This window comes from Ambystoma mexicanum, chromosome 1p (genome assembly GCF_040938575.1).
Source record: "Ambystoma mexicanum isolate Mex_15411 chromosome 1p, UKY_AmexF1_1, whole genome shotgun sequence".
In the NCBI taxonomy this organism is placed as follows: domain Eukaryota; kingdom Metazoa; phylum Chordata; class Amphibia; order Caudata; family Ambystomatidae; genus Ambystoma; species Ambystoma mexicanum.
In genome coordinates this window covers 381,017,475-381,042,566 of record NC_090921.1, presented here as the reverse complement: position 1 = coordinate 381,042,566, position 25,092 = coordinate 381,017,475, and the positions used below count along the sequence as shown (strand labels likewise).

General features: G+C 45.0%; 1 protein-coding gene across 2 annotated transcripts in view; it reads left to right on the top strand.

Annotated features, from left to right (window-relative positions):
• Positions 1-25,092, top strand: part of RFXANK (regulatory factor X associated ankyrin containing protein) — a 276,320-nt gene that overhangs the window by 204,775 nt on the left and 46,453 nt on the right. Inside the window, exon 10 of one of the 2 annotated variants that reach the window (XM_069649121.1) lies at positions 15,549-17,881. The exons of the other annotated variant lie outside the window; for it this stretch is intronic. Coding sequence (XP_069505222.1) covers positions 15,549-15,601 — 53 coding nt within the window. The 3' untranslated portion in view covers positions 15,602-17,881. Of the gene's footprint in view, positions 1-15,548; positions 17,882-25,092 lie in introns of those variants that run through there. 2 annotated transcript variants of the gene reach the window in all.

The following is a 25,092-nucleotide window of genomic DNA, read 5'->3' as shown; positions in this document are numbered from 1 at the left end:
GCATTCACACTCTGGGTGGCTGGCTGCCCTTACAGGACAGCCAGCCCCCCAGTTGGAACTGGTTCCAGGCAGGCACACCAGAAGACCAAGAACAGCATAGTTTTGTAGTCCTTCCCAATTTCCTGTCCTCACAGACACACTGGAGCATTGGAAGGCTTCCCGCTGTAGTCAAATGCAAAACCAGGACCTCCCCAACTCAGCACGGCAGAAGAACCACCAAGAAGGGACAAACAACCAAGAAATGACAGAAAAAGAATACAGTCACAATTTTGGGTCAATGGTGATTTTCTGTGCACTACCGCAGCTGTAAGTACAGGTTGGGCGTGAACATTGCACAAAAGTAGGTAGGATAAAACCACTGCCACCTACCATTCAGATTAGCTTGTCACTAACCAAAAGGATACAGGAGCAGTGCGAAAGGGGAATACAGTGTAACCACTCAGCACTGCACATACGGTACAGTGTGCTGATCTCACAATATAAAAAGATAGGAAGGATAAAAATAGCCCCTTTATAACAAAAAATAAAAAGCAAAGCCCACGAGGCTCCCAGCAATACTGCACCGACAGTGATGTGTGATGCAAAGTCAAAAGACAGATGCCATTAACCTTGGAAGAGTATGACTGCAAGACAAATGTATAAAATGAAATGCAAAGTATCCCAAAAGATAGGGTAAAAGAATGAGCGAGTGTGGAAAAAGATTCCGACTCACTCAGGGGAACAGACAAAAATCCATAATTCCAGCAAAAAGGGCAGGAGGACTTGCATGTAGAGGAGATTGTGAATAAAAATGAAAATCTACCTAACATACTTTATCACCCTGTCTGAGCTGCAATGTGTCCCTCAAATAGGCAACTGTACAACATTGGGCAGCTATCGTTAGCTGTTGTACATTTGGGTCCAGACACATTGAAGAATGCAGAATCAAGAAGCGAGCCCCATAAGGGGTGTATGTGTGAGAGTTGCACATTCTACATCCCCTGTACCTGACACACTTGTACTTGTTAAGAGGGAACTACCAGATTAGCCTTATTAGCTGTTGGGTATGCTCAGTTGTTGTAAGGCCTTAATTCCTCTGCTCCTGAAGCAAATGCTCTTCCAAATGCTATCTCACACATTTTAACTGGGGCATTAATATGGATTTGTAGAATCTGGCATGGTGGACAGATTTTAGGCCACCCTAGTTATAGTGAATGGGGGTAATGTGAGAGCCAAACCCAATCAAGGTAAGTATAGAGCATGGTCATGGCTATTGTCAGGAGACTGTGAGTGGGGTCATAGGTTCACAATGAGTCCACACAGTGAAGTACACAATTCAATTTCTACAGTTAAGTACAAATATACTGGATATATTCTAGGCACAAAACACACTAGGAAATTAAACGAACGGTGACAATGTTAAACACTCAATTATACAATATATATACAGTCACCATTAGGTTCTACAGTAACTTAGACAACAAACAAAAGATAAGTAGTGATGCAGTAGAAGGAAACCAAAGCACAAAAATCAGACCCTAACATTATAAATCTGGTCCCTATGATGTTTGTCTCAGGAGAATAGCTTGGGTGCAACGTGCTCGCCTTGGAAGCAAGACGACATGGAACACCACAGGATCGATCCCCGTCTCTGCGCTTAGACCTCTGGGTATTAAGCGTGTTATAAATAACCTATCATATCATATATCATATATATGGTTTCTTGTGCCCAAAAGTCGCAAAGTTTCTTCCTCGGGGAAGGGGTTGATATAGGAAGAGTTCTTGTGGTGGTGAAATGTTCCAGAAGGTAGTAAATAAAGTTACATGTAGGTAAAATGATATTCCTATCACAGGCTTTTAGATCTGACTATCACAAAGCAATGGAATGGAATAACCAATGTTTGATCTAAGGTAGCAACATCGGCCGGTATACCAGGTGGGAATCGCTAACACAACCCTGTTCTCTAGTTAAAATAGGTACCTTTGGGATAAGGTAAAAACTCAACTAGATTCTGTCACAGACCCTAGTCGTACAGAAATTTTTAAAACTGCCAATCAAGGTAGACAGTTGACAAATAACCTTATTAAAGGTGACCTCGATGTAGCAGATAATGCAGGCAGAATTGTTGCAGAGGGAACCATACTAAAACACCATGCCTGGCTGCGCCAGTCAGGGTTAAAATTGGAAACACAGGCAGTGCTGTTAAATACGCCCATTGGAATCGATGTGCTCTTCGGGAAGGCAGTAGATGACCCCCTTGAGAGAGCCAAAAAAGAACACAGGAATTAAAAATCTCTAGAACAAATCTCAAACAAACCATATGTACAAAGAGGCGTCTTCAATACATCTGTTTTTGCGAAGTCAAAGTTACCCAAGAGCCTCTCAATCTACATTCAGCCAAAATAAATGTCCAAACACAGCGCAATTCACCCCCTTTCAGCCTACCTATCAAGAGGGGTTTAGGCGAGCTGGAACTCGATCCCGGGCTGCAGCCTCTAAAGGCGGCGTCGCCTAAAAACAAGCCCTTCTTCAAAAAAGAGTCATAGAACTGGTCCCTCCTCACGAGGTAAACAGGGGCATTTATTTAACTTATTTCAGTGTTCCCAAAAAGGATTTAACTATGCGCCCTGTGTTAGACCTTCGTCCAGCAAAAGCGTATGTCAAACAACAAAAGTTTCAAATGACTACCCTTCAGGAAGTAATCCTGCTCTTAAAACAGGGGGATTACATGGCTTCATTGGATATGAAAGATGCATACTTTCAGATTTCCATGTTGCCAGGTTACAGAAAATATCTCGGGTTTAAAGTCGGCACGACTCATTACCAGTTGAAAGGGCTTTCCTCAGTGCCAAGGGTATTCACCAAGGTACTTGCAGTGGCAGCTGCCCACCTGCGCATGCAGTCTATTTCAGTATACCCTTATCTCGACGACTGGTTAATAACAGGAAAGACACTTCAAGAGTGACATCAAAACAGCCATGAGCCTATACACCTGCTCTTCAATCTTTGCTACTCAATCAACAAGAAAAGCGTTTTGTACCAAGTCAAACAAAACAGTTTCTTGGGGCCCAAATTCAGACAAAATATGCTTTAGTCTTCCACTCTGAGATGGTAAAACATTTCATTTTTCAAATTCCACATTATGTAGCTGTTCATCAGATAACCGACTGGTATAATGGAAGGTCAAGCAGCTACTAAGGATGATGGCCTCCTGCATTTATGGTATTAGCAGACTTGATCGAAAAACATTTGACCTTTTCGATATGACTGAATTTTTTTGATCGTTTTTTCATGATTATATCAAATAAATATATGGGGAGGGGTAAGGGAATAGGTTAAGGTGTAGGGGAGGGAGTTGCAGGGGGTCTCCCCCGCATTTTTGACCAAAATAATACCCCAAAAATTGGAAAAGATCAAATATTTTCGACCAAATAGGCCTAAACTGCATTTACATAATACCTCATGCCCGGCTGCACATGCGTCCAATGCAAAAGTGGCTAGCAAGGCAAGTGGTCAGTGGGATGATCTAGTGGTAATTTTGTAGAACTTAGTTCAATCCCTGCAGTGGTGGACAAGAGAGAACCTTCTGCAAGAAAAATCATTCATCACCCACCGCAATACAAGCCACTCTTACCACAGATGCAACACTGTCAGGATGGGGAGCGCATCTCAATTGCACTGCACACGTCAAGTGGACACTATCACTAACAAGTAAGCACATCAACCTGAGTTAGCAGTGTTCAAAGCCCTCTAAGCTTTTCAACAGATATACGTGATTTGACCGTGGCAGAATTGTTCACGGTGGAATTGACTGTGGTGAATTTTGCCACAAATACAATTTTGCTGTGGCCAAATCTGGCAAAAGGTTGACCCCACCACCCCTCAATACATTCCCCCCACCCCACTTACCTTTTGCTTCTCTGCTTGCTTCCGACCATGCAGCGTCAGTTCCGTACCTCTTACGTGGGTCTGATCCGAGGCCGCAGGGTGTGCTTTTCTTTTGCAGTCCCCTGACTCCAGTCCCAAGGAAACAGGGGGGATACTCCTTCTACCCCAAAGGCAATCACTACCGACCATGGGGAGCGGGGGGCACCCCCACTCCCCATGTTCGGTATTGATTGCCAAATTTGTTCAAATTAAATGGATCAAATGGTACTAGCCAAATTCAGCCAGATTAACATGCGATCAATTAAATTTGAACACATTGGACAATACCTTTTCAACACCTAATTCAAGGAAAAACAGCCCTAGTCTTGACACACGGCATGACAGCCATGGTTTACATAATCAAACAAGAGGGAACACACTCTCCAAGTCTGTCCAAACTAGCACAGAATATATGGAATTGGGCATTAAAATGCAACATGTTCCTCCTGTCCCAACACATTTCAGGGAAACACAACTGTCTAGCCAGTGTCTTAAGCAGAGACTTGTAGCTTCAGCCAGAACAGGAATGGCAGTTGCACAGAAACATTCTACACAACGTCTTCTCAAACTCGGGTCAACCAGACCTAGATCTTTTTGCAACCCAACACAACGCACAATGCCCAGACTATGTGTCCAGGTACCCCTAAGCAGGTTCCAAGGGGAACGCTCTGTGGATGAACTGGTTATGTGGAGTGCTGAGGGGAAACATTGTCTCCCTTTTCTCATTATTCCAGTAACTTTTAGTTACTTTTGCAAGTTCATCTGACAGGCTGGTGGCAGTGTACCTTTTTGCACAACTTTTTGTGGACTTTAGTGGCAGGCTGCCTTCGCAGCTGCGACAAAGGACACTAGGGTCACCATTTGCTTAAAATGGTGTCTGTACATTTTTAAGCCCTTCTCATACTTGATCCTTCTTCTGCATGCCTGGATGGGGGAGGTCTTGATAGGTCTTTCGTCTTTGACAGGCTTCCCTTAAGAAAGCCTGCAAAGGCTCTTTGAGTGCCTGAAAGGACAGGACGTGGGGGAGTGGGAGGGGGGGCGAAACTCCCCTGGTCTTTGTCCTGCATTGTGCCTGCCTGTAACCAGTTTGAATCCACTAGATTCGTATGAAAGGCTTGGCTGGTGATTGGTGGGCTCAGCCAGTTTTCTTGCATGAAAGGCGAGGGTCATGGAGCTGAACCTGAGAGTCGACCACTGGGCTGAAGATTTGTAGAGGAATTCGTAGAAAGCATCTCAGCAACTTCCAAGCGACCGCCAGAGCCCTTGAGTGACCGCTGAAGACCCTGAATTCCGACCGACCAGGACGATCGCTTGATGACGACCCTTCTCCCATGGACTGGTGGGCCTAACCAGTCTCGGGACCACCTGCATTTTGAGCCATCCCACAGATGGCTGCGACCTTCCCGGGCTGCAAACTCCCAAAACCCTAGCACCTGTGTCATTTTGCAGTGCCACATCTTGCAAAGCGTGTTTTCGGCTAAATTCTGTGGGCATCCTCCTGGTCCTAGAGTGACTTGTCTGTTCTTAGTTGTCCCCTCAGCTGAGTTGTGGACTGAGAGCCGAAGAGTAGTCAACCGGACGACAATTGTCACTGACCCGAAGCCTGTCAAGGGCTCCAATGCACCAGTGCTGCAAAGATCCACTGCTGGGCATCCCACTGCTCAAGTACATCCGTCTGTTGTTCTTCAGCTGCCCAGAAATTCGAACTGGGGACAACTGTCGCCTCGCCTTGGGGACCAGCCTGCTGCATCAAGTTCTTCATTGCAAAGGTACTGTCCTGAGCCTAGGTACTTACATTGGTCTTGTAACACTCACCTGGTTTCTGCGGGGGCGTTGGGGCACGGTTGGAGCCCTCCCTTGGTCTGGTTCCTCAGAATCACCTTCCCCCTCCGAGAGTGGTTGGGCCTGCGGCTCAGGAGATGGATGTTGCGCCTGTGTGAAGAGGAGAGGCAATGAGAACGGAGTGAGGACCCTGTGACTTCCCCCAGCGCTTTCGTGCCAGAATATGGTGGGCAAGCACTTTCCCATAGACGCTCACCTGTAGTTTTATAATTTTGAGCTATCTTTCCTGCCTTTCCTAGCAGGGGCGCGTAGAACGGGCCCAGGTAACTTCACTGGCCTGTGGGAAGGTTGATCCAGACCGGCTGCGACCAATCCAAGTATGAGGTAAGTCTTTAGTATGATTATAGTTCGGTCGGAATGACTGTATTCCGTCTAGCGGTAATTCTTGCAATGTCACTTGTATATATGCGGCCGTGTGAGTTTTAACCTGTTTGTTCTTTTCCCTCGTAGGTGCAGGCCAATGATGAAGAATGGTGTCCGGGCCTTCGATGAAGATTTGTGGTTGCAAGAAGGCGTCTCCGGCTCCGACCGTGGTGGAATGTTGGCTCGGAAGAAGACTCGACTCAGGCCGTAATGAAATGGAGGTAAGAAGAGGAGTCCGGCACAGGCCACAACGAGTTGCAGGTAAGAGGCGCGTTCAGCGATGTGGAGGCTGGTAGCAGGTAAGATGCACGCTCAGCGATGTAGAGGCTGGTAGCAGATGGAGCGGCAGGCAGCAGGTAAGACGGGTCCGCAGCGACGGAGTAGCTGGAGAGAAGACGCTCGCGGAGGTGAGGCGGAAGACTGCTGGTAAGAAGCGTTCCCAGGAAATCTCGAAGATGAGGCTGTAATCCAGCGAGACACACGTAGGTACAGCGGAGAGCGTTACGCTGCTTGGAAGCAGAATAACGCAAAGCGAGGGCACGTGGATGAGCTGGCCTTATATAGGTTGGTTCAGTCCCCTCCCATAGCTCCGCCTACAAACTCCACCTTGTCCTGCTTTGGGCCTGTAGCACGTGCCTTCCAGTTCTGTTTATTGGGCCACGCCCGGCCCAGTTGCAAAGCACACTTTAACATGAGCCTGGCGCCAGAGGAGCCAGGACTGGGTCCAATGGGACCCTGGAGATGAGGAAGGACTGGCCCCATGACCAGTGGCCATGACAAGTCTTGCTGTGATGTCTTGGAGGGCTACAATTCAGCTGCTACTTGCACCCCCTCAAACCACCCCAGGTCCCGTTGGGGTGAACCATCAATTGGGCTCTTTATTGATAAACTAACTATGACTTAACTGCAAGACCTGAAGAAACCATCATAGGCTTTGTTCTGTCTGCTACTTATCTGCTTCTTTCCTCCTCAGCCCATGGTCACTGGACCGCTAGTGCCCCCCTTGACTCTGTGAGACTCACCTGGTATAGGGATGGACTTTTAAAGATTGGCTAAGCAGGGGTTAACTGAAGTTGCAAGAGTTGATCTAATCTTTGCTATCAAGTATGAATAGTTTCTCTAACTTTGATATTATTGGTTATTTATAACGCGCTTAATACCCAGAGGTTTCTAAGCGCAGACCCGGGGATCAAACCTGTGTTGCTTTGTGTCGTCTTGCTTCCAAGGCGAGCGTGTTGCCCCTGAGCTATCCTCCTGAGACACTTTGTGTTTCTTTACATTTTATTTAAAGTGTTCTATCTTTTATTCTACTGTGATGTGCTCTAGCATCTAGAAGTCTCTTGTGGTAGATGGAATTACCAATAAAGATATTCGACCAAATAACTGGACAGATTCAGAAAATATGCCAAAATGCTACTTTAGTCTTAGTTAATAAAGCAGGGCAAACTGGTGAACAAAGGACTGATGCTTGCACACTCACACACAAACTTTAATACACAGAGGTTATATACCCCAATATGCATCATCTGTGATGTCATCATATATGGAAAACTACAAAAGCTATTGAGGGGAAGGATTGGTTAGGGGAACATATGTCCCTATGGCATGCATTTGGGTTAGTTCATCATTGGCTGACCCTTATCTGTAGGCCTCGATCTACCTCTAAATGCGTATAATACTATAGCAGAGAAAATAGCAGCAGATTGGTCTATGCAACATTATAGCACTTTTCCCCATAGACCCTCTGACCTTGGACTTTCGGCTCACTAGCAGCACGTAAGCAAAACGAAACCCAGGTGCTTCAGTCACGTCCGATTACTCCCCACTTTCCCAATTAGTCCATCCTCTCTCACCAGTCCAACCATAAGCCAAAGTTTCCCATTTGTAGTTGACCTTGTAGTGGCTCTCTCTTCTGGGATATCCTAGGCAGTGTAACCACATCTATCTTCATCCGAAGCTTATTGAATAGCCCTTGTTCTCGACTTCTGAATCACGTGTAAAGAGACCACATGTGTCCATTTTGACCTCTTTACTGCTATTTGATTTAATTACACTGGGTGTTCTTGCTCCTCTTGGCCTCTAGAGACTGGTGCACTCCATCTTGTGCCCACTTTGAACCAACCTTATAGAATTTCAATCTTTTTCTTGATTCCACTTCGGAACTGAAGCCCGACGAACACACGAGGAGCCGCCACAAAACGGCTGCCCGTGATTTGTGTATGTGCTGCTAAGCAAACAATCCTGCTGCAGATTGGCTGCTGCCCTGCTGATAGCGGAAGCGCCACCACCAGAAGGCGAGAGCCGGCAGTCCACCATCCCTAAGGGCCACCTCATAAGGGTGACTCCTGTCTGCACCCGTCCGCGCTGTAACGGGCGAACAGTGTCATGCTCTCCGGGTAAGCGACTTTACTGAAATCTAGCTGTCCACGGGCCCACCCACCCCTGCCTGATCTACTGTATTGCTGTACATTGCCATGACCAGACCGCATCACCTTTTGTTGGATCACCTGCTATGCATACATTATTAAGCGTGCGGGCTACACCACGCCGTCACTTCCACTCTTTATCTGCATAGCTACTAGCATACGGCATGCTCCCGACTTAATCGCCTTATTACCCTGCATTATCGACATTGTTGTGCCTGATCCTCCTCTGACCGACTGGCACCTTTAAGCATTTAACCTAATGCTCAACGACCTCAATCACTTGTCAGTCATCCAGTAATAGCCATAGTCTGAAGCTACCCCCTTTTCAGTCATAACACTAGTTCCCCATGTCTGTTTTATATGCCACACCTGCTCTGCCCTAAGCTTAATGCTCTTACAGATCTACTGTACTCTGACATCCGTGTAATGGTGCAAAAACCTAATGTATACTATATAATGTTTAGAATTGCCTAGTTAGGTTACCTCTTCGCTACCCATTTCAATTACTGGTTCTAGTATTGTCTCGTATTCAGCCTATATATGCTCACAATTCTGCCTGATTGTATACTGCCTTTCTACAAGTCACACAGTACGGTCTACCCTTTTATGGCTCGAATTGGGACATAATGTCGGTTATGCCTACGAAAAAACCTCCTACATTGCGAACTGCCTAATAGATTCTACTTTCACTGCTCTTTATACTGCCGCATATATACTGCCTATTAAAATGAGCTCTGATACCAAATGCCACACCTTACCTTGGGCGAGACTGCTCTTAGCAACTTGGATCTCAAGCTCCTTAGCCATTATGTCATTATTCGCACAACTCATGCCTAGACCACCAGTATACCTTTCTTGCGACACTACCACCATGCCCCCCCTTTACCATCCAGAAAACATAATTAAACCAAGACTATTTCTCCCGCCCTTACAGGTATGTTACAATATCAAACCCACGCCCTTTCTGCCTCCTCTAAAAATGCAAAATACCAACAGCATAATGCACCTGGCATTACCGGCATCACCCCATATGGACCACAACATGAAAAGGGCAACTACCATAGACACCAGCCCTAAATGCTGTAACTTAATACCCTCCATATTGACCTCGAATATCCCATGCACAACCCAAAAAAGAAACTACAGACTCGGCTCTAGATTAGGGAAATCATACAACCTACCCACTACTGCGACCGTGATCCCGCAAGAACAATCCTAGGACTAACAGCTCCAAACTATTGTCTAAAAACAACAAATCTGACACTAAACCATTACACAAACCCTCTCTACCTTTAACCCCCATCTCTAACCTTAATACTAACTTGACAGGAGCATTAATCAATGCTAGATCAGTAGTCGCCCATGCAGCCGAAATCGCTGATCTGATACTCGATAGGAAATTCGACTTCCTAGCAATAACTGAGACCTGGCTACATTCAGCTGCAGGCCCCTCGGTCCTTATTGCTAGACCAGAAAACTACACTGTCCTCAGATCTGATAGAGAATCTACCAGAGGAGGAGGCATTGCCATCATTGCCAAAACCTTGTTGAACATCAGAGCTATCCAGCATGTCGCCACCACATCTTGTGAACTATTATCTGTAAAATGACCTCTCTCCACGGCACACCCCTCACAATGCAGCTAATCTACCGACCACCAGGCCCCCTAGGCTCGTTTGAAGATGACATCAATAACATCATCTCAACCAACACTTAACCCTCTTCCCAAACCCTCCTACTGGGTGACTTCAACTTAGGATTTGATGATCCAGCCGACCACTTGGCTCTACTCATAGCCAACTCTCTAACAGAGCTAGGCTTCACCCAGAGAGTTCTCTTACCCACCCATGACAAAGAACGAACCCTGGATTGGCTAGCAGATCTCAACTGCCCAACCAATATAACAGCCATTGAACCTCTATCCTGGACAGACCATTGCTTGCTGTCATTTACCATCCAAAATTGCACCTCTCTGACATTGACAACGGTCATTCTAACCAGGAACAAGAAAAATATCACGGTCGACAACCTCAGACTTTTTCTCAAACCTCTGCAGGTACCCTCATCGTTACCATCTAACCCTGAGGACCTAGTAGAACTGTATAACAAAACTCTCAACAATGCCATAGATTCCATTGCTCCTCTAAAAATGCGCAAAATCAAACCAAGTGCACACCTAAACACCTGGTTCACCCCAAAACTTAAAGACCTCAGGAAAGAAAAAAGAAAACATGAAGCCATATGGAAAAATAACCCATCCGCCACTAATAAAGAAACCCTTCTAAAAATTACAGCCACATACAAAAATGAAATACTTGCAACAAAAAGTAACTCCTATAATGAAAGGATTGATAAAGCCAGCTCTAGCACCCGAGAACTTTTCACCATCCTCCGAGAACTTGAATCACCCACTCTGCCCACAGATATCTGTGTGAAGGACCAAACTTTGTGTACTAAAATACAGGATGCTTTGGCCAACAAAATCACACTGCTCCAAAAGAAAATTACCAATATAAAACTATTATTGCCACTGCAAGACAATCCCCAAAAACAATGCCCTAAAATTCCCATCTCAATGCAACGATTTCAATTCACCACAGTAACTGACCAAGAAGTACTTAAAATCATAGCATCCCTTAAACCGTCTAATTGCCAGGGAGACTCCTGTCCAGCCACTGTCATTAAGGATGCAGCGAACCTCCTCGCTCCCTTTATCATATCTCTCATTAATGCCTCCTTCCACACCTGCGCTGTACCTACCAACCTGAAGAACTCATGGGTGTTACTGCTCCTAAAGAAACTCTTTTTCCACCCTAACATACCCACCAACTTTAGACCCATTACTACTGTCCCTTTCCTGTTGAAGATCTTAGACAAAGCTGCCTACAACCAAATACAAAAGTTCTTAGATTCCAACAAGCTATTAGGCCTCTGTCAATCAGGCTTCAGGCCACAACATGGCACCGATACCGCCTTGATTGACCTAAAAACTCGAATTGATGAACTTATGGACGAGAGAAAGTCAACGCTCCTGCTGCTGTTGGATCCATCGGCGGCCTTGGACTTAGTTGACCATGAGATCCTCTGTAACCACCTCTCCTCTACTTCACACTTCTCATCAGAAGCCACTACTTGGATCAAATCCTTTCTAAGTAACAGGTCAATGAGAGGGTTCTCGACATCAGCGGCTGCAATGCCGATTCCCATCACATGTGGAGTTCCACAAGGATCGTGTGCATCACCGACCATGTACAACGCATTTACCAAACCATTGTTTGATGACCTGGATCACTTGGGTGTCACCTACACTAACTATGCAGATGACACCCAAATCCTCATCCCATTGACGGTTGACTACACCAATGACCTAGCCCTGATCAACAAAATGTACCTCATCGTTCAGGAATGGATGGCCACACACGGTCTCTGCCTGAATGATGAAAAAACGGAACCACTCCTCGCCCCACCCAGCAACATCTCCAAACTTGGTGATCAACACCAATCTTTTAACATCGATGGCAAACCATTAAAGTTGCAAGCAAATTAAAAACACTGGGTTTTTACTTAGACTCCTCCCTCAATCTGAAGAAACAGGTCAGCGCCACTGCCTCAGCAAATGCTTACACTTGCAAGCTCATTCGAGCATGCAAACCCTTCCTCTTGACAAAAAGCTGTATCACCTTGGCTAGAGCCCTGCCCTCTTAAAAATTCACTATTGAAATGGATTATATCTTGGAAATAACAAATACATCATTATAAAACTGCAGATCTTGCAGAATAACGCCTTCAGGACAGCTTTGAGCATCCCTCGCAGACAACATATCTCTGCCACAAGAAGAGACCACAACTGGCTCTCTATCAAAGAAAGAATTCAACTTAAAACTGCATCCCTAACCTACAGATGCCTTAACAACACAGCCCCACAATACCTCTGATAAATTCACCTTGAAACAATACACTCGCATTAATAGATCTGCTAACTCGGGCCATCTACAAGTTCTCAGATACAAACTCAAAAAAGTTGGAGGCAATGGCTTCCCAGTCCTTGCCGCCCAACTCTGGAACTCACTACCTCCCAATTTCAGAACTAAGCAATCCTGCCATTGTTTTAGAAACAATATTAAAAATTGGCTCATCACCAACGATGCCCCTCAGTAATACACCTTCCTCCTCTATGTATATACCTAAATAATATTGTTGTGCATATGTTGGACTTTTATCTGCCTGTAACTGTGAACTAATGTGTTACCTATTTTATTTATTTTCGACTTTGTGCGCCTTATAAGCCTATAACTATGCATAACCTTCTAGCCTGTATATGTATACATGTCAAATTGTGTATGCCTTTATTTTTCCTGTACTCTATATAAACAAGAAACTGCATTATCTTGTAGTGCGCCCAGATGCCTTTGGGTGAGGTGCGCAAAATTAATAAACCAAACCGTATTCGCTGTTGATTGTCTGATACTTGGCTCTTGCAAACGTTTTTTTCTTCTTTAATCTAGGAGAAATAAATATTACATACATGGCTTATCCATCTGCCTTCCTTTTGTGCCTTGCAGTTATTCCTTAAAATAGCACCCTTGATCCCAGGCCAACAAAGACTCCTTTATTCTGCACACAAAGCCATTTCTTCAACGTCTCCTGACTCTGCATCCCTGGTCTTTCTCTGAGGTAGCTGAATTGATTCTTACACAAGCCGACTTTCCATTTTCATATCATGGCCGTCCTAGCCACGATCTATTTTCTTCTATAGCAAGCCTCCTTGCGTTACTGCGTATTTACATTTATTGGTCAGCAAGTTACTTTATCATCTTGAACATGTTTCTCTTGTCATATCAGTTACATTGTCACTTAAGTATTTTTATATTGTTTCTGTTTGTCCTTATATATCTTAGTCATGACCTCGCTCTGTCCTTGTCAGATTTCACTCAGCACTACATGATGTCCAACATTGCGTGCTGACATCCTTCCACTCTTTCAGTAGGAGGGTACATTCGATATGGTTGCTTGAGTGCATATCTTCTCTCATACTCAATGTGGTATAGGGACAACAGATGGGGTCCCACGTACAGCTCTTCTGCTGTTCCAGTATGACGGTAGTGAGGGGGCGGGAGCTGGGGTAAATGCGTCCATCTGCCCATTTACAGTGTTATTGTGTGAATAGTACTTGCGTTACTTTTGCAACCTTAGTGTGTGTATATATAATCAATATTTTGATATAACCTCTAGTGTGTCCTTGAACTAAGTGTATGCTCCAACTACTGTGTGACCCACTGCAGCCCTTCTTCCTACTTAACTAAGCCTGGCTGCTCAGCCATTGCTAGCAAACCTTTGGGTAGGACATATCTAAACTAAGAGGTGTAACCCTGTCGCCCAAGGTGGGCTTTTCCAAGTTCTTTCACAGACAGCAACTTGTGTAAAAATCCCTAACAGTGTTTCTAATATAATTGGGATTGTGATCTCCCTCAGGCTCTCTACTCTATAGATCCTTGCGTGCCCCTTGCCTCCAGTCCATAGATAGTAAGGGGTTGGGGTGAATGCCCATTGAGTTGTTCTATAATAGAAGGGATTCCCTCCTTGGGATGGGTCAAATAATACAGTTGTAAGGGCTTTCCTAGTGTGGGCATACTTATCTCTAGGACACAACTGCACCCAGAGGCTTCTTTTCTGTATCCCCAGTCTCCAAGTTAAAGTGACCAGCTCTTTTCTTGAATCTCAAACCACAGTCTCAGGCTGTTGGTGCCAAACATGCTCCAAACATGCTTCTTGACCTCAGTCAAGCAAGTACTTCTCCCCCTTGACTTGAGGGTACAGATTACGCTTGGATATTATCTCTAACCGTGGGTCACCATCATGTTCCAGTAGTAATACCTTTGACTCACCCCTACTAGCAAATATATCTTCCCCCCCTTGCTTTAGGACACTTGCCAGGAAGTATTTTAACACACCAGCCCTGGTTCACCACCCCTCCACCCCTTCCCTCAGACAAATTATTCTCTCACTGTCTGCTGTTAAAGCCCTCAACAGGCTGTCTCTGGGTCTGTTCACTGTTAGTGTCTAAGATCTAGCCCTGAACTGTCTTTCAGCTTTCCAGCCTGGATCTGGTCTCTGCCATTCTCTTATTCATAGCCATCGGCTTTCTTATCATCTTTTAGTCTTCACAGCCCCTATGGTCTTACACCTGGCTCTGGTCTCGCAACTCTCCAACCCACTTCTGCTTCCTTTCTCCCGGACTGAGAGAACAGACTCATTTTTACTGCTGGGCCAGATGCAGTCATGTGTTTCTCTGCAGGAATCTCATTGGCAGTGAGCCTATGATGTTCTTAAGTCAGCAGGGGGTGTTTTAAAAAGACGTGTGGCCATTTTGATTTCATATCTTGTGTTTTTAATGTTTGCTAAGCAGCTTCTTTCCCTCTATACCTGGTTCGCTGCTTTCTTTAAAGGTAATATAGTGCCGGCCTGCGGAATTTTGAATGTGGGTGTGGTTCCACACTGTGCTGTTGTCCGAGTGAGGGTAAGGTTCTAATAGTGCATGAGTGTAGTGCCGGGGTGTTTTTCCTTAAACACCCACTGGTGCTGGGTGTATATATCTCCATTTGTTCCCTGGGACCAGGAGTAGGTTCCAGTAAAAGTAAGAAAGTGTGTTTAGGTGTGCGTAGACCACGTGAACTAGGGAGTTGGGGCAGGAGAATGGGTCACCGTCCTATTAGGACCACTGTCTATGCCGCACAATATCAATTGGCAACAAAAGGTACTGGGAAAGGAGGGACTCTGGGAAATTACCACATTTACTGCCCGTCACATAGTAATCCATGACCCCCAGAGCCCCTCCAATCCCGTGGAGGGGTGGGGGGGGGGGGGGTAATACGAATTTTTCATAGTGGACTATGGTGAACACCGAATTCAAGGGATTGTGTGATTGGTTGCGCCAGTGTTATGTGACCTCTGAATGCTGTCCGCTGGCAGGATTATGTGGAAAGTTCTCACTCTGCTTTCTCTTCCTTTAGTACAACAGGTTATTGAAAACCACATCCTGAAACTCTTTCAAAGCAAGGAGTAAGATGAGCTGCTTTCCCAAAGAAGGACCTGTGAACCGGTTGTGGATATCTTGGAAGACACTGTTGGTGTTGCTAATTTCCCTTAGGGTACAGGCGACAGAGATCAGAACTATTTGTGCTGACGTGTACATTTTAATGCGAAGGTACGTTTTCGCATGGCTTGGAACAGGAAAGCACAACGCCAGTGCAGGAAGGCTCTATGGCTGAACATGCTACTTAAGGTGGCCAGTGTTATGCAGCCATCAGCAGCCTAACTATATCAACTGTCGTGGCCTTGATGCTGCTACACAGGAGCAGTGTGGCTGAATTTACATGAACAAGGTGGTTGCAGGAAAACCAGTAGCACAATGGCCTTTTCAAATGTTGGCTATCACACTGATGGGGGCATGCATACGTTTCTCCTCACAATCGCCCTGTGGAATACCCCACATCTTTATTGATCGCTCCTGGCACAACTGCAAGGGGTAAAGGCAAATTGGTCACAAGGAAATTAAGACATTGTGTACATACAGGACTGGTTTCTACTAGAAGAGCTAGCATGGACTCGAGCAGCATAGTGTGTGTAATTGTTTCTGTGTCAACAATCCCTGGTTTCTACCTCCAATGCATCATGTGCAAGCCCCTCCAGATTAGTTGTTCAGGCCTTCCAGGGCAGTACAGAAAGTCTTTGTTAACATAGATAAGCACTTGCCATACTTAACTGTGGTTAGGTGAAGTAATGCAATTCAAGTTTGTTCATTTATGGCCTTTTGATTTATGAGATCCGGGCAATATAACTTTAAGATCTGTTTGCCAAAGTGTGCGAATGTGTGTGATGTGAACGCAGAAAAGATTCTTGGGAATCTGGTTGTTTCTCAAGATTAAGGAACTTCCTCAGGGATTTGGACACACTGCCTCTAAAAGTTATGTTCTTTAGGGATGGTCCACATTTTCTTGCCATGCAAATTAGTCTTTTTGGACTTCTGGTTCTTCGTATGTTCATTAGGTGGGCAAATGCTATTTCTGATATGTAGGGATTAGTGCCAGCCCGACATTGGACAGTGGTTATGAACAGTTAGGCTAGGGGCACGAGGGCATCACAGCACACAGGGTTGTTTTATGTATTAGGTGGTTGTGGGCAAAGAGAGGATGTCCTATGAATATGTTACTTCACCAATGGTGACACACATCCTTGCACCAACCTTGCTTAGGCTGCATCTTGTATATGTGTCCACTATGTAATACCCCAATAGATGTTCAACAGCTTCTTGTGATGCTGCTTACCAGCTGGAAGAGCTTGCCCAGTCTTCCCTTCTCCTGCTTGTGTTGAAAGTGCTAATCATAACATGTCTCCAACCTTTTCTAGATTTCCAACTGCTTGAAGGTAAAAAAAAAAAAAACAAATCCTGCCTGCAGACCACAAACTGCATGCCTCCATATGCTGTTCTCTTCCCGAGGATTGTTGGTTCTTCTGTGAGTGTAGCCTCCCAGAAACCATGGCGATACCTTGGGACACCCAGAGGTTGTAGGTATGTTCTTCCGGGGGCCACCTGATCTATACTTGCACTCTAACGGCAGGAATAGGTTCTCAAGGGCTGCAGGTAGGGAACCCTTTACCTTTCACATCCCATAATCTAATTTGGGATGCCAGTCACTGAGTGAGACTCCCTGAAACCCTGAGGCCATGGAGTGGGATTCCATACAACCACCGGGTTACAGCATAAAATGCTGGTGCACAGAGGGTACTGAATGAGAGTATGGAACCTAAAGGTCATAGAGTGAGACTTTATGAAGCACCAAGTTCAATGAGTGAGAATTCAAATAATTGTAGAAGAGATTGAGTGAGACACAACTGAACCATGTGGAAGAGGCTTGAATGATTCTTCTTTGATTTCCAGTACGATTGGGTTGGTAAGGAGTTGTGGGTTGTGAAAGTTTGGAACTTGCTCCTAAGTATGTTCCATTTAAATTGATATTTACAGTGGCTCATGATACACTCAGGCATCTTAGTACGTACTACTTAAGGTCGAGGCTCGATGGTGAGTGGCAAGGTATACATGGAGTGTCTTGCATGGGAACATCACTTGTTTGTGACCCCTGAAATAATGAATGAATGCTTCCCATGCACGGCCATGCCACCACCCTCCTGCCCACTCTTCTTTCACCAGATGTGGCTTTAAAAGGGAGGCACATGCCTGCTCTGAAATGTTTTGCACAGCAAATATTTACATATTGTTTAAGGTCAGCATGATTTCTTCCATTCTTTCAAATGTAAAAAAATATATAATTTTTACAGAAAAACATATTTTGGTGTCTATTTTCATTATTGTCTTCCCAACAACAGAACCTCCTGCATCAGTTGGCTGAAAAGGACATCGTGAATCAAGGTCGATGAATTTTTAGAGTTCTCTTTGCAGCCCCTTCTTTGTTTGAGTCTCCTATTTTAAGAAGCTTGAAATCGTGCAGGGTTGGCGAGCATGAGGGAGTGCGACAAGCCTTAAAGGATAGTTCCGGGACTTTTTTTTTATTGTCCCTACGGTTCGGCCATGTGTTTTTAAGCATAACTCGGTAGATCGTAGAAAACTTTCCTATGGACCTTACCCGACTTTTCGTCCATTAACGCACTCGAAATCAGCCGCCATTTTCTGATAATCCTATCATTTCCCCCCTGGCTCACCTGCTTTTGCGGCACTAAATCAAATCCCCCGCCCCTGAGCCTGACATCAGCAGACGCGTACCGCCCATTTCCCAACGCCAAAGCACGTTTCGTGTCAACAATCGCTGCGCCTCAGCTAATGAAGTGTCGCCATGGAAATGGCAGGACGCCTCTTTCCTCAATAAGTATAAACACACCGTTTCACAACACACAGCAGCAGATTTCGATTCAATTTTTCTCTCTGTGTTACTTTGAGTATTCTGTGACTCGTTTCTGTGCTCTGGTCAGCTACCTTCGCCGCTTCTAGGCCTTGTGAACACCTGTACCATCTCTGTAAATTATTTTACTTTCTTTACCACACAATGGCTACAATAATGCCGTATATGTACGAGCCCGAGTACACAGAGGAGGAACTACTGGAAAGGCAAGCACGCGAAAACGATGGGGATTCGGACGGCAGTTGGGAGGACCAGTCAACGGATGAAGAGCCTGGACCATGTCGCATGGACGGCGTCTCCACCTGGTGCACGTGCAATCGGTGCGAGCTAATGCCAACTGAGGAGGAGAACTGCTGCTGCCGTGAAAATTCCGGGTGCTTGGCCTACATTTCGGAAGGCGAGCCAAGTCCGCAATGCATCACCGAGCTGCCAGAGTTCAGGGAAGCCTGCCTCTCACGGACCGTGTTGAGGATGATGATGGTGCTTATGCACGAACTTCGCGGCACTGTTCGTCCGCGTAATCCGAGTAACGAGTAAGTATACTCTGGTTTTGATGTCAGTGATGCCACTACTATGTCATGGTCGTCTCCCACATATAAAATGACATCTACATATCATTCGAATGCATGTAAATTGGTTCCATATTGTGCATTTTCTAGATAGAATTTTTTTCAAAGCAGAATGACATTCTTTACCTGAATCGACAGTGATAAGAAAGTTTTGTCATTTTAATACAGTTTGCATCTTTCGTTTTCACAGGTGGTACAGGCTGGTGGCCTATCGTTGCTTCACTTGGTGGCTTCACGGGAGGCTCGGACACCGCGTTCGGAGAGTAATACCTGCCTGTGCGGTACTTGCCATTAGACAACATTTCCCCAGCGACAGTGGACAATACCGCGGATTTTCCCTGGATGTGCTGCAACCGGAACTTTACAATGTGTAATGTTTATTATTTATGTTCAATTGAAATTAAGATCTAAAATAAAACCCAACATATATTTTAACAATGGTTGTTTTGATTTTTTAAATGAATCTAGTGTGTCTCCATTGAATAGTCTTCCTGTGCCTTGTCTTGTCACACCACATCTCCGGCCAGCATCCTCCCTCACGCTGGCCGCCCACCTTCAATCCACATAACCGTTGAACCCATATGCAGCAGACATACATATGTTATTTTGCGGGTTGGCATCAAGCCTCCCGGCCTTGCCTCCTCCCCCAAAAATACTTACCACACCACTTTGTTCAAGCGTTGGCAATAAAAGGAAGGCCGTTGGATTTTATTGATACAAAACATGGTTATAGGTAAATAATCAATATGGTTGATCATAATAAATCATCCTTTTGGGCACCGGGTACAGAGATGACCCCCTCTGGCCCGTGCCGCCTTGCCACCACAGGCCAGCCTGCTGCTGACTAACTGCTTAGGCATCCAGGGTCTCCAGGGTGAACTGCACCCATATAGTCTCCTGGGAGGGTGAGGTATTTATAAACTCACCCCCCTGCCTTCCATGTACTAGATCCTGCAGCCTGCCTCTTACATGCAGTTAGATGGCCTCTCCTTGGTGAGGCCCTGCGGCAAACGAGTCTTGTCTGCACGACCACCGCCCTAATCCACACACCCCCCCCCGCCCTATCAAAGGCAGTTCGCACCGGGGTACTTTTGCTGCCAAGTGGAGCTGTCAGGGAGCGATAAAGGCCAAGAGGTGCCAAAGACCATGTACACTTCAAAGTGGTCTATAGAGCATGGGTTGTTGTTCCCATGTCTACCTCCAGACCCCGTGTCTCCTGCCAAGCATCCCCCTTCACGCTGGACGGCCCCCTGCAATCCACATAAGTGTGTCTCCATTCACGAGTCTTCCTGTGTCTTGTCTGCACGACCACCGCCCCAATCCACCCCCCCCGCCCTATCAAAGGCACTTCGCACCGGGGTACTTGTGCTGCCAAGTGGAGCTGTCAGGGAGCGATAAAGGCCAAGAGGTGCCAAAGACCATGTACACTTCAAAGTGGTCTATAGAGCATGGGTTATTGTTCCCATGTCTACCTCCAGACCCCGTGTCTCCTGCCAAGCATCCCCCTTCACGCTGGACGGCCCCCTGCAAACCGCATAATGCCACGACATATACACGTCATTCATTCACAAACACACCCCTGTTTCGAATTCTTTATAACCCACTTCATATTTCTAATGAGAACTTCTTTGCGCTTTGCTAGTCAACCCGTGAAGGTGCTGGTTATCTGCTCTTCGTCTCTGTGAACTTCCGTGACCACTTCGAGGAAACTCGGCAGTTTGCAACCTGTGAACTGCTCCCTGTTCTACGACAAGAAACTACTCTGATCCCTGCATCTAACTGTTTGTTCGTCAAGGTAAGGCCATGTACCGTAATCATTTTGCGTCCAATTTCTTTTCGTTCAAGACAGTACATGCAAGGAACTAGTCACATGTTCTGAGTTTACATTGGTATTCTTAGAGAATTGTTGATCTTTACTTTTCAGAACTTTCCACAATGCCTGCCTGTTCCATTGGCGGTTGCCCTTCGAAGACCCATAATAAATCTGAAGGTACTATAATGCATGTTTTCCCTAAGACAATAGATCAGATAAGAGAATGGGTCCGATATTGCGGATATCCACCGTCTGAGCTTGAAAGTAGAGTCCTAGAAGTCTTTGCGGACAAGAGGGGTGATCGATACCGCATCTGCAGCAGGCACTTTACCTCTGACATGTACTCCACATCATTGCTAATAAAGAAGAACACACCGCGAGCGAGGCGAAAATTGCTCTCAACCGCTATTCCCACTCTATTCGTCCACATCCCTCCACTGGTGAGTCAAGTTTACGTATTTATCTCTCGGCCTTGCGGTAGTGTGTAGCATTAGCTAACAATAATTTCCCCATTTATGTATCCACTCAATATGAAGGCGGAAGATTCTCCATCCGTGTCGTTATTGCAGTCATCAGCCACTTCAAGCGCCTATCGGGTAATCTTACTTGGCTATTCTGCCACTGACTTGTTTTAGGCATGTAAATCAATAGTTTTAATTTATCGTGTAATTATTTTACCTAATGGTACACCCTTGTACTCGTCCTCTAGTCTTTGTTTTCAGTTATAATTATTGTTATCCAAAATAATGCAAGTACTGTCTTTCAGGGAGATGCTGAGGAGTCCAACGTATTGACGACTACCGTTGATGTCACTCAGATGCTCGAGGTACGTTTCCGGACAGTTCCATCGATGGAGATCATCAGATCTTGCATTCTTGTAGCGTGATTGTTACACACAATGTTTCTTTCGTTTTTAGCCATTGATATGTCCTTCTGTCGTCGCCCTCCTATGTGTCTTCTTTTTTCAATATTGTGTTCATTGCTAATGAAAGTCCTATGTTTCAGGGAGTCGATGGAGCATTAGTCCAAGAAGAAGGGGGAGCATGCAGTTATGGGTCGGCGCAACAGCTTGCAGAAGTGTGCACCGCAGTTACATCGTCCCTTGATGTTCTTATGCATTTCGAGGTATGGATACTGACAGTTCGATCAAGTGAAATCATATGACGTGATTACATCCGCTATACTTCCTTCTTTATTAACGCAAGTACTATGTTTCAGGGAGATGACGGAGCTTCTTCTACAAGAACATCACCCCTAGTAGTTGATGCAGATCTCTGGGTGGTGACACTTCCAACGATCGAGCAAATCGAATCATATTTACATATCCATTATTTATTTTAGACAACTGATCATTTGTGCAGGTCTATTTAGATGAGCCGTTGACGCCTGCACAAAGTTTATGTTCTTTTTAACAAAATAGAAAACCATACTAATGCAATTACTGTGTTTCAGGGAGTTACTGAAGAATCATCTTCAATAATATCATCAATGGAAGTCTATGAGGAGCCCGAGGTATGGATCTTGACAGTTCCATCTAACTAGATCAACAATGCGTGAATAATTGTCGTTTGAATGTTCTACACAAAGCGTTCATTCGTGTTTTGCTATTGAGATGTACGTGTGTATTGGTCCCCAAGTACATTTTGTGTTTTCGATATTATTATACATACTAATGAAAGTTCTATGTTTCAGGGAGTCGATGGAGCGTCAGTGCGTGATGGATGTGCTTATCATGAAAATATAGTCGTTGCAGCGCAAGAGGAAGTGGAGACATGCACACACGAGTCGGAGCAACAGCGTCCTGATGTTGAAGTTCGAGGCAAGAAAGTTTCAAAGAAAAGAAAGCAAAAGAAGGTTAGTGTCCTGGTCACTATATTATGTTGTTTTTCACTGTTAATAGTTCAATACTGTAAGTTGTGTTTAAACTGAACATCCCTTTTCCAATCTGTCCTCTTGTTGCGAGTGGGTGTACGAACTAGATCTACACAGACAGTGAAGCGAACGAGAGATGTTGCTTGTCAAACCTTTTGGCAGGGACTTGAGACTGGAGATGCATCGTGCCAATGGGAAGAATATGAAGTGATTGACAACGGAGCTATACCACCACCAGCCATTGATAGTGAATGTCCTCCTGGTAGTTCGGATGCAGTCGGAGATCAATTCACAGAATCCACACCCGCGAAAACTAAGACCGCGAGAAAGTTGAAGAAATTGTTTTATTCACCCATCGCCGGAGAAGGAACAGATGTTGCAATGGAAGAGAATGAAGTGGACGACAATGAAACACCATCAATATCACTGAACATAGCGGAAGACGATATCAGAGATTCTACCTTTCATGTGAGTGACATGTCCTCAACGTTACAGGCCGAACCAGCTGGGATGCAGAGTGACAGTATAAGGAAAGAGGCCAAATTCATTGTATTCGATAGTTGTTTGATTGATATTATTATTCGGATGAAATGTGGGCATTCGGTTGGTGGGGAAGTATGTGGGGAGCCATTGATTAATGTGACTCGTGCAATTCGAGGCACTAACCTTAAAATACATGCCACCTGTACAAAATATCATCCTTTCTCATGGTCTGCACAACCCATGCAGGCAATCTACTTTGTGCAGCGGCTGCACTTTTTAGTGGTTCAAGTTTTAAAAAGTTAGAGTCTTTCTTTCAGTTTGTGGGAATCCATTTCATTGCGAAAACTCAGTTCTACAAATACCAAACCGATTATCTATTTCCAGCCATTAGCGAAGCTTGGAGAATGGAAAAAATGTCTATTGATAGTACATTCGCGGGCAAACGGGTCAGGCTAGCCGGTGATGGACAGTGCGACAGCCCAGGATTTTCAGCCAAGTACTGCACCTACCACTTTCAGGACATGGAAAGTAAGAAAATTGTGAGTTCGGTGGTCGTGCAGGTGTCACAAAGTACATCCTCAGTGGCCATGGAGAAAGTTGGCTTTGTAGCATCATTGCAAGAACTACAATCGCGGGGAATGGTGATCGACCTGATAGCCACGGACAGAAACGTTTCAATTGCCAAGACAATGAGAGAAGAGTACAAAAATATAAATCACCAATTTGACGTTTGGCATCTTGCAAAAACAATCAATAAAAAAATGTCGGCTGCAGGTAAAAAAAAAGATATTCAAGGTATTTCACAGTGGTCCAAGTCAATCAGCAACCATCTTTGGTGGCGCTCAAAAACATGTGGAGGGTCGTTGGAAATTCTACTGGAAAAATGGCGGTCAGTAATGTTACACTGTACCAACGTTCACCATTGGAACACAAACCAACATTTCCACAATTGTGAACATGGCCATTTGTCCACAGAGGAAGCACGGAAGAAGAAGTGGTTGATTCCTTCATCACCCACTCACAAAGCCATTGAAAAGATTGTATTTGATAAAACAATAACAAGAGATTTGAGGGGACTCACGGAATTCTGCCACACAGGAGATTTGGAGGTGTTCCACAATATGTGCCTAAAGTACAGGCCAAAACGATTGCATTTTGGCATGGAGGGCATGATAAATCGGACTCTTCTAGCGGTCTTGGCACATAACCATAATGTTGGCCGTCAACAAAGTAGGACGACCGGAACTTTAGGGACGCTTCGCTACAATAAGGCCTTCACTAAAAGAAGTAAACAATGGATTATCAAACCAGTGTTTGAGGATATGCAATATGACTTTATTGAGAGACTTATTGTTGATGTCCTAGATAGGCACATACATGGAGTTGTGAACAAACCTGTGCAGGGGACAACTGCATTGCCACCCAACATTGCCTCTGTTCCATGTCTACCTAAAGAAGAGCTCATTGAGAAATACACATCACGGTTTGAATGATTGTAATTTGATTGTCTGTTCTCTCGAGTCTCCTCATGTCGCAGGCCCATTGAATATGTGTATCTATGTAATGTGTAGATAAAAGTGATTGCTCAGTGTACATGCAATGTGTCTCTCCACTGTTGCCCCTCTCTTCACCGTGCAGTAGTGCGAACCACCCGGGTGTCACCTGTGACTTTGCTCTCGAGTCTCCTCATGTCGCAGGCCCATTGAATATGTGTAGCTATGTATTGTGTAAATAAAAGTGATTGCTCAGTGTACATGCAATGTGTCTCTCCAACCTTGTTCATTTGCGCATTGAATTAAACCAAACAGTAATATAAATCATTTTTCAAAATATATAGAATGTCTCCGTATTTATGGTTCTCTGGGGCTGCAAATACACGCACACAAAATGCAAAGATGGAGTG